At 36.7% G+C, this 12829-nt stretch overlaps 1 protein-coding gene across 1 annotated transcript; it reads left to right on the top strand.

Moving 5' to 3' along the window:
* Positions 1-3013: 3013 nt before the first annotated feature.
* LOC137002669 (SLAM family member 5-like) lies at positions 3014-6750 on the top strand. The gene is made up of 4 exons (XM_067362477.1): positions 3014-3145; positions 3342-3665; positions 6243-6530; positions 6611-6750. The coding sequence occupies exons 1-4, from the start codon at positions 3097-3099 to the stop codon at positions 6748-6750; spliced, it is 801 nt and encodes a 266-aa protein (XP_067218578.1). The 5' UTR covers positions 3014-3096.
* Positions 6751-12829: the final 6079 nt, after the last annotated feature.

Raw genomic sequence — 12829 nt, 5'->3', positions numbered from 1 at the left:
CCTTGCCTGGCAAAATGGGCTTTCAGCTTCTTAATCACCGTGGAAGATTTTGTGTCTGGCAAGTAATCCACCTCCCAGAAATTTGAGAAATAATCCACAGTGAAGAGATAGTCACTCACGATTGTTGAATACAAACAGATCTGTGCCCACCTTGGACCACGGTCTTTCAGGCAGTTTGTGTGGGCAAAGTTGCACATTGGGCTGTTGTTTTGTTTCCAGTGATCTACACATATCACACTTCTCAATGTATCTCTTTATCTGTGCATTCATTCCAGGCCAGTAGAGGCATTCCCTTGCTCTCCTCAAGCATCCTTCAATACCAAGATGTGCAGAGTGAACTCGCTTCTGAATACACCTGGTATCACAACCTTTGAACACAATATCATCCTGCACCGTTAGCTCATCCTGGATTGAATAGTTCCCCCAGGTTATTACTGTAAATATGATTGACTATTAAAAGGTGGGATATTTTTTCCTATTGAAAGAGCGATCTGACATCACAGCTCACTATCAGCAGTTATTTGATCTATGGTTTGTAACATTTCTTACAGATTTCTGCTCATTGTAAATCAGATAAAGATAAATGAGTACAGTACCAGTACGAGTGATTACGTGTATGAATTAGTCATACAGTCTCTCTATTAAAGGAACACTCCACTTTTTTTTTAAAATAGGCTCATTTTCCAACTCCCCTAGAGTTAAACAGTTGAGTTTTACCGTTTTCGAATCCATTCAGCCGATCTCCGTTTCTGGCGGTACCACTTTTAGCATAGCTTAGCATAGTTCATTGAATCTGATTAGACCGTTAGCATCGCGCTTAAAAGTGACCAAAGAGTTTAGATATTTTTCCTATTTAAAACTTGACTCTTCTGTAGTTAAATCGTGCACTAAGACCGACGGAAAATAAAAAGTTGTGATTTTCTAGGCTGATATGGCTAGGAACTATACTCTCATTCCGGCGTAATAATCAAGGAACTTTGCTGCCGTTCCATGGCTGCAGCAGTGCAATGATATTACGCAGCGTCTCTCACAAACATCTCCATGGTTACAAGGCACGTTCCCTGTGCAAGCAGGGGGTCACATGCAGTGCGTAATATCATTGCTCTGCTGCAGCCATGGAACGGCAGCAAAGCTCCTTGATTATTACGCCAGAATGAGAGTATAGTTCCTAGCCATATCAGCCTAGAAAATCACAACTTTTTATTTTCCGTCGGTCTTAGTGCACGATTTAACTACAGAAGAGTCAAGTTTTAAATAGGAAAAATATCTAAACTCTTTGGTCACTTTTAAGCGCGATGCTAACGGTCTAATCAGATTCAATGAACTATGCTAAGCTATGCTAAAAGTGGTACCGCCAGACCCGGAGATCGGCTGAATGGATTCGAAAACGGTAAAACTCAACTGTTTAACTCTAGGGGAGTTGGAAAATGAGCCTATTTTCAAAAAAAGTGGAGTGTTCCTTTAATTGTGAAGCTGTGGGTTGTAAATAGTTCCTTCAAAAGTAGAAAAATATATGCATAAAAAGTTGAGTTTCTAAGCTACTTTAGTGATAAATCACAGGACAGTGTTGATTTACGCTGAATTACATCGATTAGATATTCTGAATTTCGGTTTCAGTTACTTTTCGATTAATCGTCCAGCCCTGCAATGGAGTAACAAGAAGAACAAAATGAAGACAAGACTAAGCTAACAAAAGACAGACAAGCAGCTCATTCAAGTCAAACTTTCACTCACTTTTCGTTTCTTTTACTTAACTTTCTTTTCCGTTGAGAGTCTTGTGTTCTGCAAAGCTTAACCAACAGCTTTTTCCGCCTAAACTTTAACTCCAGCCACGACAGAGACTAACGTTCATTTTGCCAGCATGCTCAAACAGGATTTGTGTTTACCTGACCACCATCCGGACCTGAAAAGACAAATCATTGACTCGAAAAAACCCTTCTCTCCATGCTGAGGATGCCAACGAGGAGTTTTCCCATTTAAAGTCGACAAGCAAGTACCTCCAGATTCTAAAACTGAACTGGTGCATTTAAATTAATGATTCATGGTTCGTTCAGGTCAGGTCTTTTAAAGTGCATATTTTGCTAGAAGTCCTGCTCATCATTTAATTCTCTCTTAAAACCCTTTCTCATTTCCTTTCTTTCTGCGTGTATGAATGTGTGTGTGTTTGTGTTATAATAATCAATAAAGTCTGTAGATTTTTAAAGAAAGTGTCTTGGCTCTTCATGGCATATTGAAATGTGTTTCAGGGAGTGAATTTCATGTTGCCACCAGGTGGTGCTATAACTAACCGAATATTGGCATATAGATGTCTTTAAATCAGGACTCTTATCACACATGTGAAGTTTGGGGCAGATCGGACATTGTATGTCTGAGTTACAACAACTTCCTTTTTCATGGAGAAACATCAGATTTTGTCAGGCCGCCACAGACACACCCTTCAGCGAAAACTCAAGATCTTTGCAAGTTAACATCGCTAAGGCTTTAAGATTAGACAGACCAAATATGACATTGATCTGGTTAAATTTCTATGAGGAGTTAATCACAGTGTAAAACATGTCATTTCCTGTTACCCGCAGGTGGCGCTTTGACTGTAACTGAATATTGCCATGTAAATGTGTTCAGGTCAGGACTCTTATCAAACATGTTAAGTTTGGGGCAGATCAGGCATTGTATGCCCTAGATCTTCGCAATTTAACATCTATCGAGCCATTTTGCCACACCTAATTCTGAAACCCATATCAGACCTAAATTTTCACCACTTCTGATGTATGTGCAAAGTTTTCAAAAATGCGATTTATTTGGGAAAAGAAGAATAATTGACTGAGCAATTACAATAGGGTCTTCACACCATCGGGGCTCGGGCCCTAAATATTCAAATGTTGGCAGAACAGTCAGTATCAGCTGTTCTTCAACACAAACAATCGCTAAAATGGCTCTGTCAGTGTGGGAGGGGTTACTGGAGGAGTTTATTCACACTTTAGTTTCACTAAACCACTTCACTTCAGACTGGCAGCACAACTGATGGTTTCAAGAGAGCAGGACCTCATTATATTATTATAGTTCTGTTGCCAAACTCTTCAGTGAACTGCTGGAAAAATGCTCAAGACTTTTATTCTTATCTTTTTGTGCTCCTGGAGTCGAGCTGGTAAGTGTTTTATGGCTTCAGTTGTGTTTGTATTATCATAAGTTCATCTGCACATCATTCTGCTCTTTATTATTTATGTCATTTATAATATTTTCAAGATGTATCAGACTAATATACCCAAACACTTTTGTGCAGAATGAAGAGATATTTCTCAATGGTGAAACTTTTAAACACATTTGAAATGTTTGTTGATCAGGTGTGTTTGGTGTTGAACTGAAGATGGAAGTGACTGAAGGAGAATCAGTCACTCTGAACCCTGATCCTACTGAACTACAGAGAAATGATCTGATACTGTGGAAATTTGGAGATAATAACATTCTCATAGCTCAAATCAACAGACAGAACAATAAGATCAGGTTATTTAATAATAGTGCTGAAGGGAGATTCATAGACAGACTGAAGCTGGATCTTCAGACTGGATCTCTGACCATCATCAACAGCAGAAGCACAGACTCTGGACTTTATAAAATCTCCAGCAGCAGAAGAGAGACGATCAACATGTTCAATCTCACGGTCTATGGTGAGGAGAAGTTACTTCTGTTTGATGTGTCTTTGCATGAATCACTGTTATATTATTGTGAATATTATAAAGTGATAGAAAATTCTATAATTGAACAGATTCATTTTTTTTCCCATTTCATGCCTTAATATAAGTATTGTAATTATCAATATTTTTATATAATTGAAGAGTTCATTTACAAAAGTGCCATTCCACTGAATGGGTGCCATTTCTGTCCCCAGGACATTTTATGTATAAATATGCATGAAAATTAACTTTAAAATATATTTTATTATTAAGCAAAGTGTCCTGAACATTAATATAACTGCAAATTTAAAATATATAATTTAAAACATTATTAAAAACTACTGAGAATACTAAAAAAATAGCATGTGTTACATGTCCCCGCTATATAAACCTAAACTTTATCATGAAATATAACCATTAAAATCTTTCAGAAATCGTATTATTTTTGCATTGTTGCATTACTCCATATACCATCTATGCTAAACAAAAATACATTTCATAAGAAATCCATAATATGTTATATAAAATACACATTTTAGTCGTGTCCCCAGGTTTTCACTCAGTCCTGTTACCCTCACACATTTCTCCCTCTAAAAAACTTGGAACATTCCACTAGACACATTTTCAACAGGAAGTTGCATCATCTGGATCTTATGCAGGCCATGAGAAGACCAAAAGTAGGTTCTCTCATTTTAATTTCTGTATATTTGATGAAATTGTAACTTTGACTGAGAAGGTCAATCTCAATGTATTGTCCTGTTACCTACATTATTTCTTTTATGTTATTTGTTTATTTTAAAAATATTAACTTCAGGTAAGTCACTAGTATTTGCTCAGTGTCCTCATGCTATTAGCATATACTCCATGTGGACATATGTCACGTATTTGATCATTTTTGCTTAAAAACTCAATCTTGTTACTTTCAGTCCTGTTACTCATATGAAAAATAACAGGAGTGAGTAGAGTCCTCTGTTTTGTAATTTAATGATGTGAATATTAGCTGATATAATACTATTCACCTGTATCATGAGTTTTATAGTTGAAGTTATTTAAATTGCAGATTTTTAGGATTATTTTTACAGTGTGAATACCATATTAGCAGGGAGCCAATCCACCACGACGTGACTTCATCTTTTTGTCTTTTTCTTTCTTATCTTTTGTAGAAGATGGAGAGAAATCATACTATGCAGGTGCAAGAAACACACACCCATGGCATGCTGCAAGGGATGGAGTGAAACACACCAGCAACCCTATCTTTTTCCTCCCTTTTTTGTCTTTCCTTCCCTCCCTCTCCCCCTCTCTCTTTTCCTTGCTTTCTTTCTTTCTCTTTCCACCTCCTTTACTGTAATGTACTACTAGCACACAGCACATCCCTTCAACACAGAAATCTCACTCACACACATGCACACACAGCCTTGTACACTCTCTATTTCTTGCACACATGGACACTCATTCCTGTTACCAGCGTTCATTCCTGTTACAATGTGCTAATTCCTGTTACTAAATTTATTTATTTTTCTAAATAAAATAAAGTTAAACCACTGTTTTTATCAGTTTTGATTGATCCATCATTTACACAATTGTTAAATAAATTAAATGATTAAAAAAATTATATACTTGAGGCTTCTGTCTTCTTTTAAATGAAAAAAAAAAAATGTTTGTATTTTTATTCAGCCATTCGGTACAATGGCTCTTTAGTCAGCTTTGACAAAACTTCCCTCAGCTAGCGCGTCTTTCTGAAGTGCCCTAGAAGCCTTGTCACCTGACCTGAATACTGTGCGCTGATTCGCTAAAACGGACTTATCGGTTTCTGTACACAAACAACAAGGCTTCTGCAGTAAAACATGAACTTGCGATGCCTGACCATGGACAAAACCGTTTTTTCTGACAAAACGGATTTAGGCTATATGTGGAGACTAATGCACAACACTTAGTTCATTTGAACTCTTCAATTGTTTCTTTAATTCTTAAAATCAAGTTTAAAGGGTTAGTTCACCCAAAAATGAAAATAATGTCATTTATTACTCACCCTCATGCCGTTCCACACCCGTAAGACCTTCATTCATCTTCAGAACACAAATTAAGATATTTTTGATGAAATCTGATGGCTCAGTGAGGCCTGCATAGCCAGCAATGACATTTCCTCTCTCAAGATCCATTAATGTACTAAAAACATATTTAAATCAGTTCATGTGAGTACAGTGGCCATCACTAAATAAGTCGTTATTTTGTTTTTTTTTGACGCACCAAAAATATTCTCGTGGCTTTATAATATTAATATTGAACCACTGTACTCACATGAACCGATTTAAATATGTTTTTAGTATATTTTTGGATCTTGAGAGAGGAAATGTCATTGCTGGCTATGAAGGCCTCACGGAGCCATCAGATTTCATCAAAAATATCTTAATTTGTGCTCTGAAGATTAACGAAGGTCTTACGGGTGTGGAACGACATGAAGGTGAGTAATAAATGACAGAATTTTCATTTTTGGGTGAACTAACCCTTTAATATCTATGAAATCACAGCACTCTTATGGACTTGATTATTTTATTCTCCAATGTTTTCCAGCTCGTCTGCCTGTTCCTGTCATCAGCAGAGACTGTTCTTCATCTTCATCATCATCATCATGTTCATTGGTGTGTTCATCAGCTGTGAATGTGAGTCATGTGACTCTCTCCTGGTACAGAGGAAACCATTCGTTGTCCAGCATCAGTGTGTCTGATCTGAGCGTCAGTGTCTCTCTTCCTCTGGAGGTGGAATATCAGGATAGAAACACCTACAGCTGTGTGCTGAACAATCCCATCAGAAACCAGACTCAACACCTCAACATCACTCAACTCTGTCACACATGTGCAGGTATATCAGCAGCACTATATTTTTTTCTATAAACTAAACTATATTTCTAGTTTAACATTGCTCAATTCTTGTCTCAGAAGACCGTATCCACTGTTGTGGCTTTAGTGAAGCTGTGATCCGATTGGCTCTCTCTGCTGTGGTGGGCGTGGCTACTGTGGCTGTTCTGGTTTATGAGAACAGATGCGGAAGTCTTCAACAGAAGGAGAGCGTGCAGGAGTAACCATCAAACTCTTCTTGAATAACTGGAGGCATTATATATATATATATAACATTGTTTTTATATTATTTTAATGGTATTTGCAGCATTTTTCACAATAAAAATCATTCTACAGCAGCTACAAACCTCTTGTGTTCAATCAGAAGGGGGGGAGGGGGGGCTTTTTAATGTATTTTTTAGAAACACTGGTTTAAATATTAACAGGAAAATCTTGTGAAATAAAACAATTTTAACCTCACTACACTCACATTTTTTTCTGTATTCTGGTGTATTATTTTAAGATGAGTTGAGAAAATGTTAGGCTATTGTTTATATCCCCTTAACATTCCTGTCAAATTTGCCTAAAACACCTGAAAAAAGGCATACCCAAAATAAATTGCATACTGTTCTTGAACAATTTGGAGTATATGCATGGTTTTGGTATCTTTCTTTTGAAAGGTGACACTCTGAGGTTTGTTCACTGAATCACTGTAAGTCTTGCTGATATTGAGTAATAGAATTTGGAACACACTGCTCGATACATAAAATGCTGTTATTCTTTAATGCTTTAAATTTCGATGGCCATCCTAACCATTTCACTAAGACAAGCGTAGATCTTTCCAGTTTTTCTCCCCTAAAATCTTTTCCACTTTAAACGCTTTGTTTTTGCTCACTATTATTTTTTGTAACTCTTTTTCATAAAAAACTCTGTCGATGACCTCTCCGTCATAATCAGACAGTCTGTAAACAGAAGGCTGGCGCGGGATACATGAGGCAATAGTGAAAAATTCTTCTGTGTAGTTCTGTTCATATCCTTTGGCAAATGGACCTCTCACTTTAGAAATTTGAACAACGTCTCCGACTTTATATTTAAATACTGCTTTTTCATTCTTTTTTTATATCTCCGTACAGATTTTGAAACACCAGTGCCTCAATTTCTTTGTTGACGTCCACCAGTCTCATCCTAATACTTAGGTGATAACTGGTGTTGTAGCCCTGCAAAATATCTTGTAAAACGTCTATGTAACGTTGGGAATTTGTAGCCGTTAAAAATCGCCACATTCTACTTTTTAGCGTTCTATTAAATCATTCCATGATACTGGCTTTCAAATCAGTAGCCGTTGCGAAATGATTAATGTGCTTTTTCATCACATCTTGAAAAGGTTTGTTAAGAAATTCCTTTCCCTGGTCCGTTTGCAGTTTCTGCGGTATGCTTCCATCTCCGAGTATAGACACAAACGCTTTAGTCACCTCGACCCCGCTCTTATTCTTTAACACTCAAGCCCATGCGTACTTGCTACATACGTCAATGCACGTTAGCAAATTTTTATTATTATCATTATCCTTGGAATAGGCCGACATGTCCACAAAATCCACTTGGAACTGGGTATCCACTCCGTACACTACAACTCTATTGCATTTGTATTTTATAGGAGCAGCTCTGTGTTGTAACGATCGGCCCTATCGATCGATTTTACATTGATTAAAATTGGGGTCAGATTATACTGTGTGAGAGGTTTGGAGTGTTTAAAAAGATGAGACGGACAACAGAAATGAAGTGAATAAATAAAGTGTATTTACAATTTCCACATGGAACTTAAAACAACACAATAAAACTAGAAAAACTTAGACCGTTTAAAAGCAGAGAGTCCATTTGCACCATACCCTAAAACAGTCCTTAAGAGTCCTAGTAACGTGCTGAAAGTCCCAATGTGAAAGTGTCCACTGGTGTATATACAAAGTCCATGGAAGTGTTAATCCAAGTGAAGGTGATGTGATTTGCTGGAAAGGCAAGTCCATAAAATGCAACTCCACAGTCCAGCTGATTTGTGATCACGTTTATAATGGGGTTGATTGTTTGTCATGCTGCCTCCTTTATACTGGCTTACTTCCTTATTCCTGTCATGTGATCAATCACATGACAGGCAGACCCAGACTCATTTAAAGACATACACACATTAAATAGTTAAGAGGAATAAAATGGACTATAAAAAACATGTAAACCAATTAAAACTCTATTATACATAAAATCATTGTAATAAATAGAGCGGTAAAACATGTATTTTATGTGACAGTGTTACAGTGTAATGTGTAAGCGTCTTCCCCTGCCAACCAATCCGAACCTTCTTTATCAGTTAGATGTACTCCACTATCCTTTTAAAAAAAAATGTACCACCTAATGAACTAGGGTTGGACGGTGTGTAATAAGCTTTTTTCATGAGTTCCGACATGCTGTCATTTCAACATGCGTCAAACAATCAATGTGTTTCAATCATTTATTAAAATCAGTATAATGACATCACAGAGGGTAAAAGAAAATAATTAAAACAGGATATATAATGACAACATGCTCTAAGTAAAAAGTAATAAATTAATAAAATGAAATAGTATCACGTACTAAGTAAAAATGAGTTAAATGTTATAAGGAGATCAGCTGTAGTCTAGCCAGAAACATACATTAGTTGTACTCTAGCCAGAAAATAAAGTCTCTGCAACCCTTAAAATCACGGTGGACTGGAGTTTGAGACTTCTTCACCCGCATAACTCTTACGCAAAGTTTGCACATTGTTTGTGTGATATCAACTGGCTCGCCTTCATGGTTTAAAATGGAAATATTTTCAATATTGTGACATGGCATTTTTCTTCATCACCAGTTGCTTGCAAAATGATGGACACTGATTCACATATCGTCCATGTCTCCCGTGATAATAAACTTAAGTGAATTATTAAATAAATAAACAACAAGCAAACTTAAACTTGTTTGCTTGTTGTTGCTTGTATTTCTGCAAATAATTTGCTAATGAAGGTACAAAAAAAAGTTTTGTACTTGCAAAAAAAAAAAAAAAAAAAAATCTTGCCCCCCCACCTCAAGAGTCAAATGTCACCCATGCCTGTATGTACAGTGGGTACGGAAAGTATTCAGACCCCCTTAAATTTTTCACTCTTTGTTATATTGCAGCCATTTGCTAAAATCATTTAAGTTCATTTTTTTTCCTCATTAATGTACACACAGCACCCCATATTGACAGAAAAACACAGAATTGTTGACATTTTTGCAGATTTATTAAAAAAGAAAAACTGAAATATCACATGGTCCTAAGTATTCAGACCCTTTGTTGTGACACTCATATATTTAACTCAGGTGCTGTCCATTTCTTCTGATCATCCTTGAGATGGTTCTACACCTTCATTTGAGTCCAGCTGTGTTTGATTATACTGATTGGACTTGATTAGGAAAGCCACACACCTGTCTATATAAGACCTTACAGCTCACAGTGCATGTCAGAGCAAATGAGAATCATGAGGTCAAAGGAACTGCCTGAAGAGCTCAGAGACAGAATTGTGGCAAGGCACAGATCTGGCCAAGGTTACAAAAACATTTCTGCTGCACTTAAGGTTCCTAAGAGCACAGTGGCCTCCATAATCCTTAAATGGAAGACGTTTGGGACGACCAGAACCCTTCCTAGAGCTGGCCGTCCGGCCAAACTGAGCTATCGGGGGAGAAGAGCCTTGGTGAGAGAGGTAAAGAAGAACCCAAAGATCACTGTGGCTGAGCTCCAGAGATGCAGTCGGGAGATGGGAGAAAGCTGTAGAAAGTCAACCATCACTGCAGCCCTCCACCAGTCGGGGCTTTATGGCAGATAAATGGGCCGATTCTGTGAGTGTCCCCTTTAAATGCTCACGCTCCCCGCCCCCAAGCTCGTGACTCTGGCAGCTCGTGACTGCCATTTTTCGCTATTGTTCTTGCTTGCTTACCTAGTCTGATGATTCAGCTCTGCACAGATCCAGACGTTAATACTGGCTGCCCTTGTGTAATGCTGCTGGCATATTCAATTCAATTCAATTCAATTCACATTTATTTGTATAGCGCTTTTCACAATACATATCATTTCAAAGCAGCTTTAATGCATGTCAACACCACAATTTAAGAATGCAGTTAGCAAATAATGTAAATTTAGGCAATTAATTTTACAATCACTGTTAGCAGTTTAACTGAACGTAGAAGCAATGAGCTCCTGGAAAAATGAATTACATTAACAATAATTTGTTATATGCAAATGGGCTGGCATATGCAAATATTGGGGGCGTACACCCCGACTGTTACGTAACAGTCAGTGTTATGTTGAGATTCGCCTGTTCTTCGGAGGTCTTTTAAACAAATGAGATTTATATAAGAAGGAGGAAACAATGGAGTTTGAAACTCACTGTATGTCATTTCCATGTACTGAACTCTTGTTATTCAACTGTGCCAAGATAAATTCAATTTTTAATTCAAGGGCACCTTTAATGAGGAAAAAAATGAACTTAAATAATTTTTGCAAATGGCTGCAATATAACAAAGAGTGAAAATTTTTAAGGGAGTCTGAATACTTTCCGTACCCACTGTCTGTGTGTATATTTCTCAAACATCATTTCACTGAGTGTTTTGTGTCATTATTGTTGAAACAGAGACTCAAGCAGAAGAGATCAATTAAACTGATCCCATTCTCAGAAGAAACAAATAAATCGGTAAGATCTTTGATTTCTGTGTATGGTGTTTCTCTGTTTTGTTTCAGCAGTGAGTCTGATTTTAGTGTGTTTGTGTGTGTTTAATAATTTACAAACACAGCAGCACAACAACATATATTAACTAGAATGTACATTTCCTGAAGAAAATGTGAATGGTGCTTGCAGTGGCAAAACTCGTCACTTGGTTGCTAGGCAGTTGCTAAGGTACTTGGGTGTAACTGGTAGACGATAGGGCTGTAGTCAAGTCCACCTTTTTCGAGTCCAAGTCAAGTCCAAGTCCAAAAGGTTCGAGTCCAAGTCAAGTCCGAGTCCAAATGAGACAGTCAAGACAGAGACAGAAAAAAAAGAATCCTCTTCAAGACCACGTACATAACTATTGATAATTTATGTGATGCGAGAGACAGCATATCTTAGATTCTAAAATAATAATTTTGCATTATTATTTTTTGCATTATTACATGTTTTTAAATTCTCTACAACTGTGGTTCCCAAACATTTTACAGTCGGGTACACCCTGAGGCATTTAACATTCTTCTGCATACCCCCTCTCTTCCACTTAGACTGCTGCAATCACACCTTTTCCATTAAGGGACAATATTTTCCCCTTTAAACTGATTGTGCATTAAAATGCTTTTTTTAACCTCCATAAATACCTTTATAAAATAAATAAATGTTTTAAATTAAAAATGTCCAAAAGAGAAATAAGCAATGATGTTAAAATGTGTGATACTTTTAAATATTGAACTAAAACTGCCAGTAGGTGGCGGTAAGTCACTGTCTTAATGAGTGAGTCATTGAGTCATTTATTCATTCATTCAGTAGCGAAGCAAGTGGATGTATTTTTGAAAGGGTAATTGAATCATTGACTCTCATGGTTTTTACACAGCCACAGATTCGTTCACAAAACATCGATATGAGTCTCAGTTCTGCTGTGGCTTTCGTTTGAACTAGACATGCGCTGATTGCAATTTTCTTGGCCGATTCCGATTTCCGATTTTTGGATAGTGTGATCTGCCGATACCTATTTTTGCCGATTCTGATTTTCTTTCTAAGAACTATAATTGACAGCATATACAAACAAAAATCTACCTTTCTTCAACGCAAAGTTTTATTTTCATAAAAAAAAGTAAAACTCAGTAATAAAATAAGAACAAATAAAAAAAATTCCAAACAGCAAATAAATGCAATAGAATAGAGAGCTATGAAACTAAGTTTTTCAGGTTAAGTAGGTTTTTATTTAGGTAAGAAATACTACAGAAATTAAAGTAATCAAATGTAAAATAACATCCACGTTGGTTACCTTAATTTCTGTATTTTTTATTGTAAATATTAAATACAGATTTTAAAAAAGGTTTAAAGGTTTATAAAAATATCTACATACATTATTTACCCTGATTAGTTAAAGCAAAACCACAGCACAGACAGACGTGCCTACAAATCAACACTTATTCATCCTCTACATCAGAAATTATGTTGCTCAGAAGGGTAAAATGGGCAAATTCTCTAAATGATCAATTTTAGGGGTGAGGTTAATTTGAACTGTTGTAAGAAAGGATTTTGAAGATTTTCAGTCATATGACCCATGTACATTAGC

Source organism: Chanodichthys erythropterus, chromosome 3 (assembly GCF_024489055.1).
Source record: "Chanodichthys erythropterus isolate Z2021 chromosome 3, ASM2448905v1, whole genome shotgun sequence".
Taxonomy (NCBI): Eukaryota; Metazoa; Chordata; class Actinopteri; order Cypriniformes; family Xenocyprididae; genus Chanodichthys; species Chanodichthys erythropterus.
This window is presented reverse-complemented; position numbering and strand designations above follow the sequence as displayed.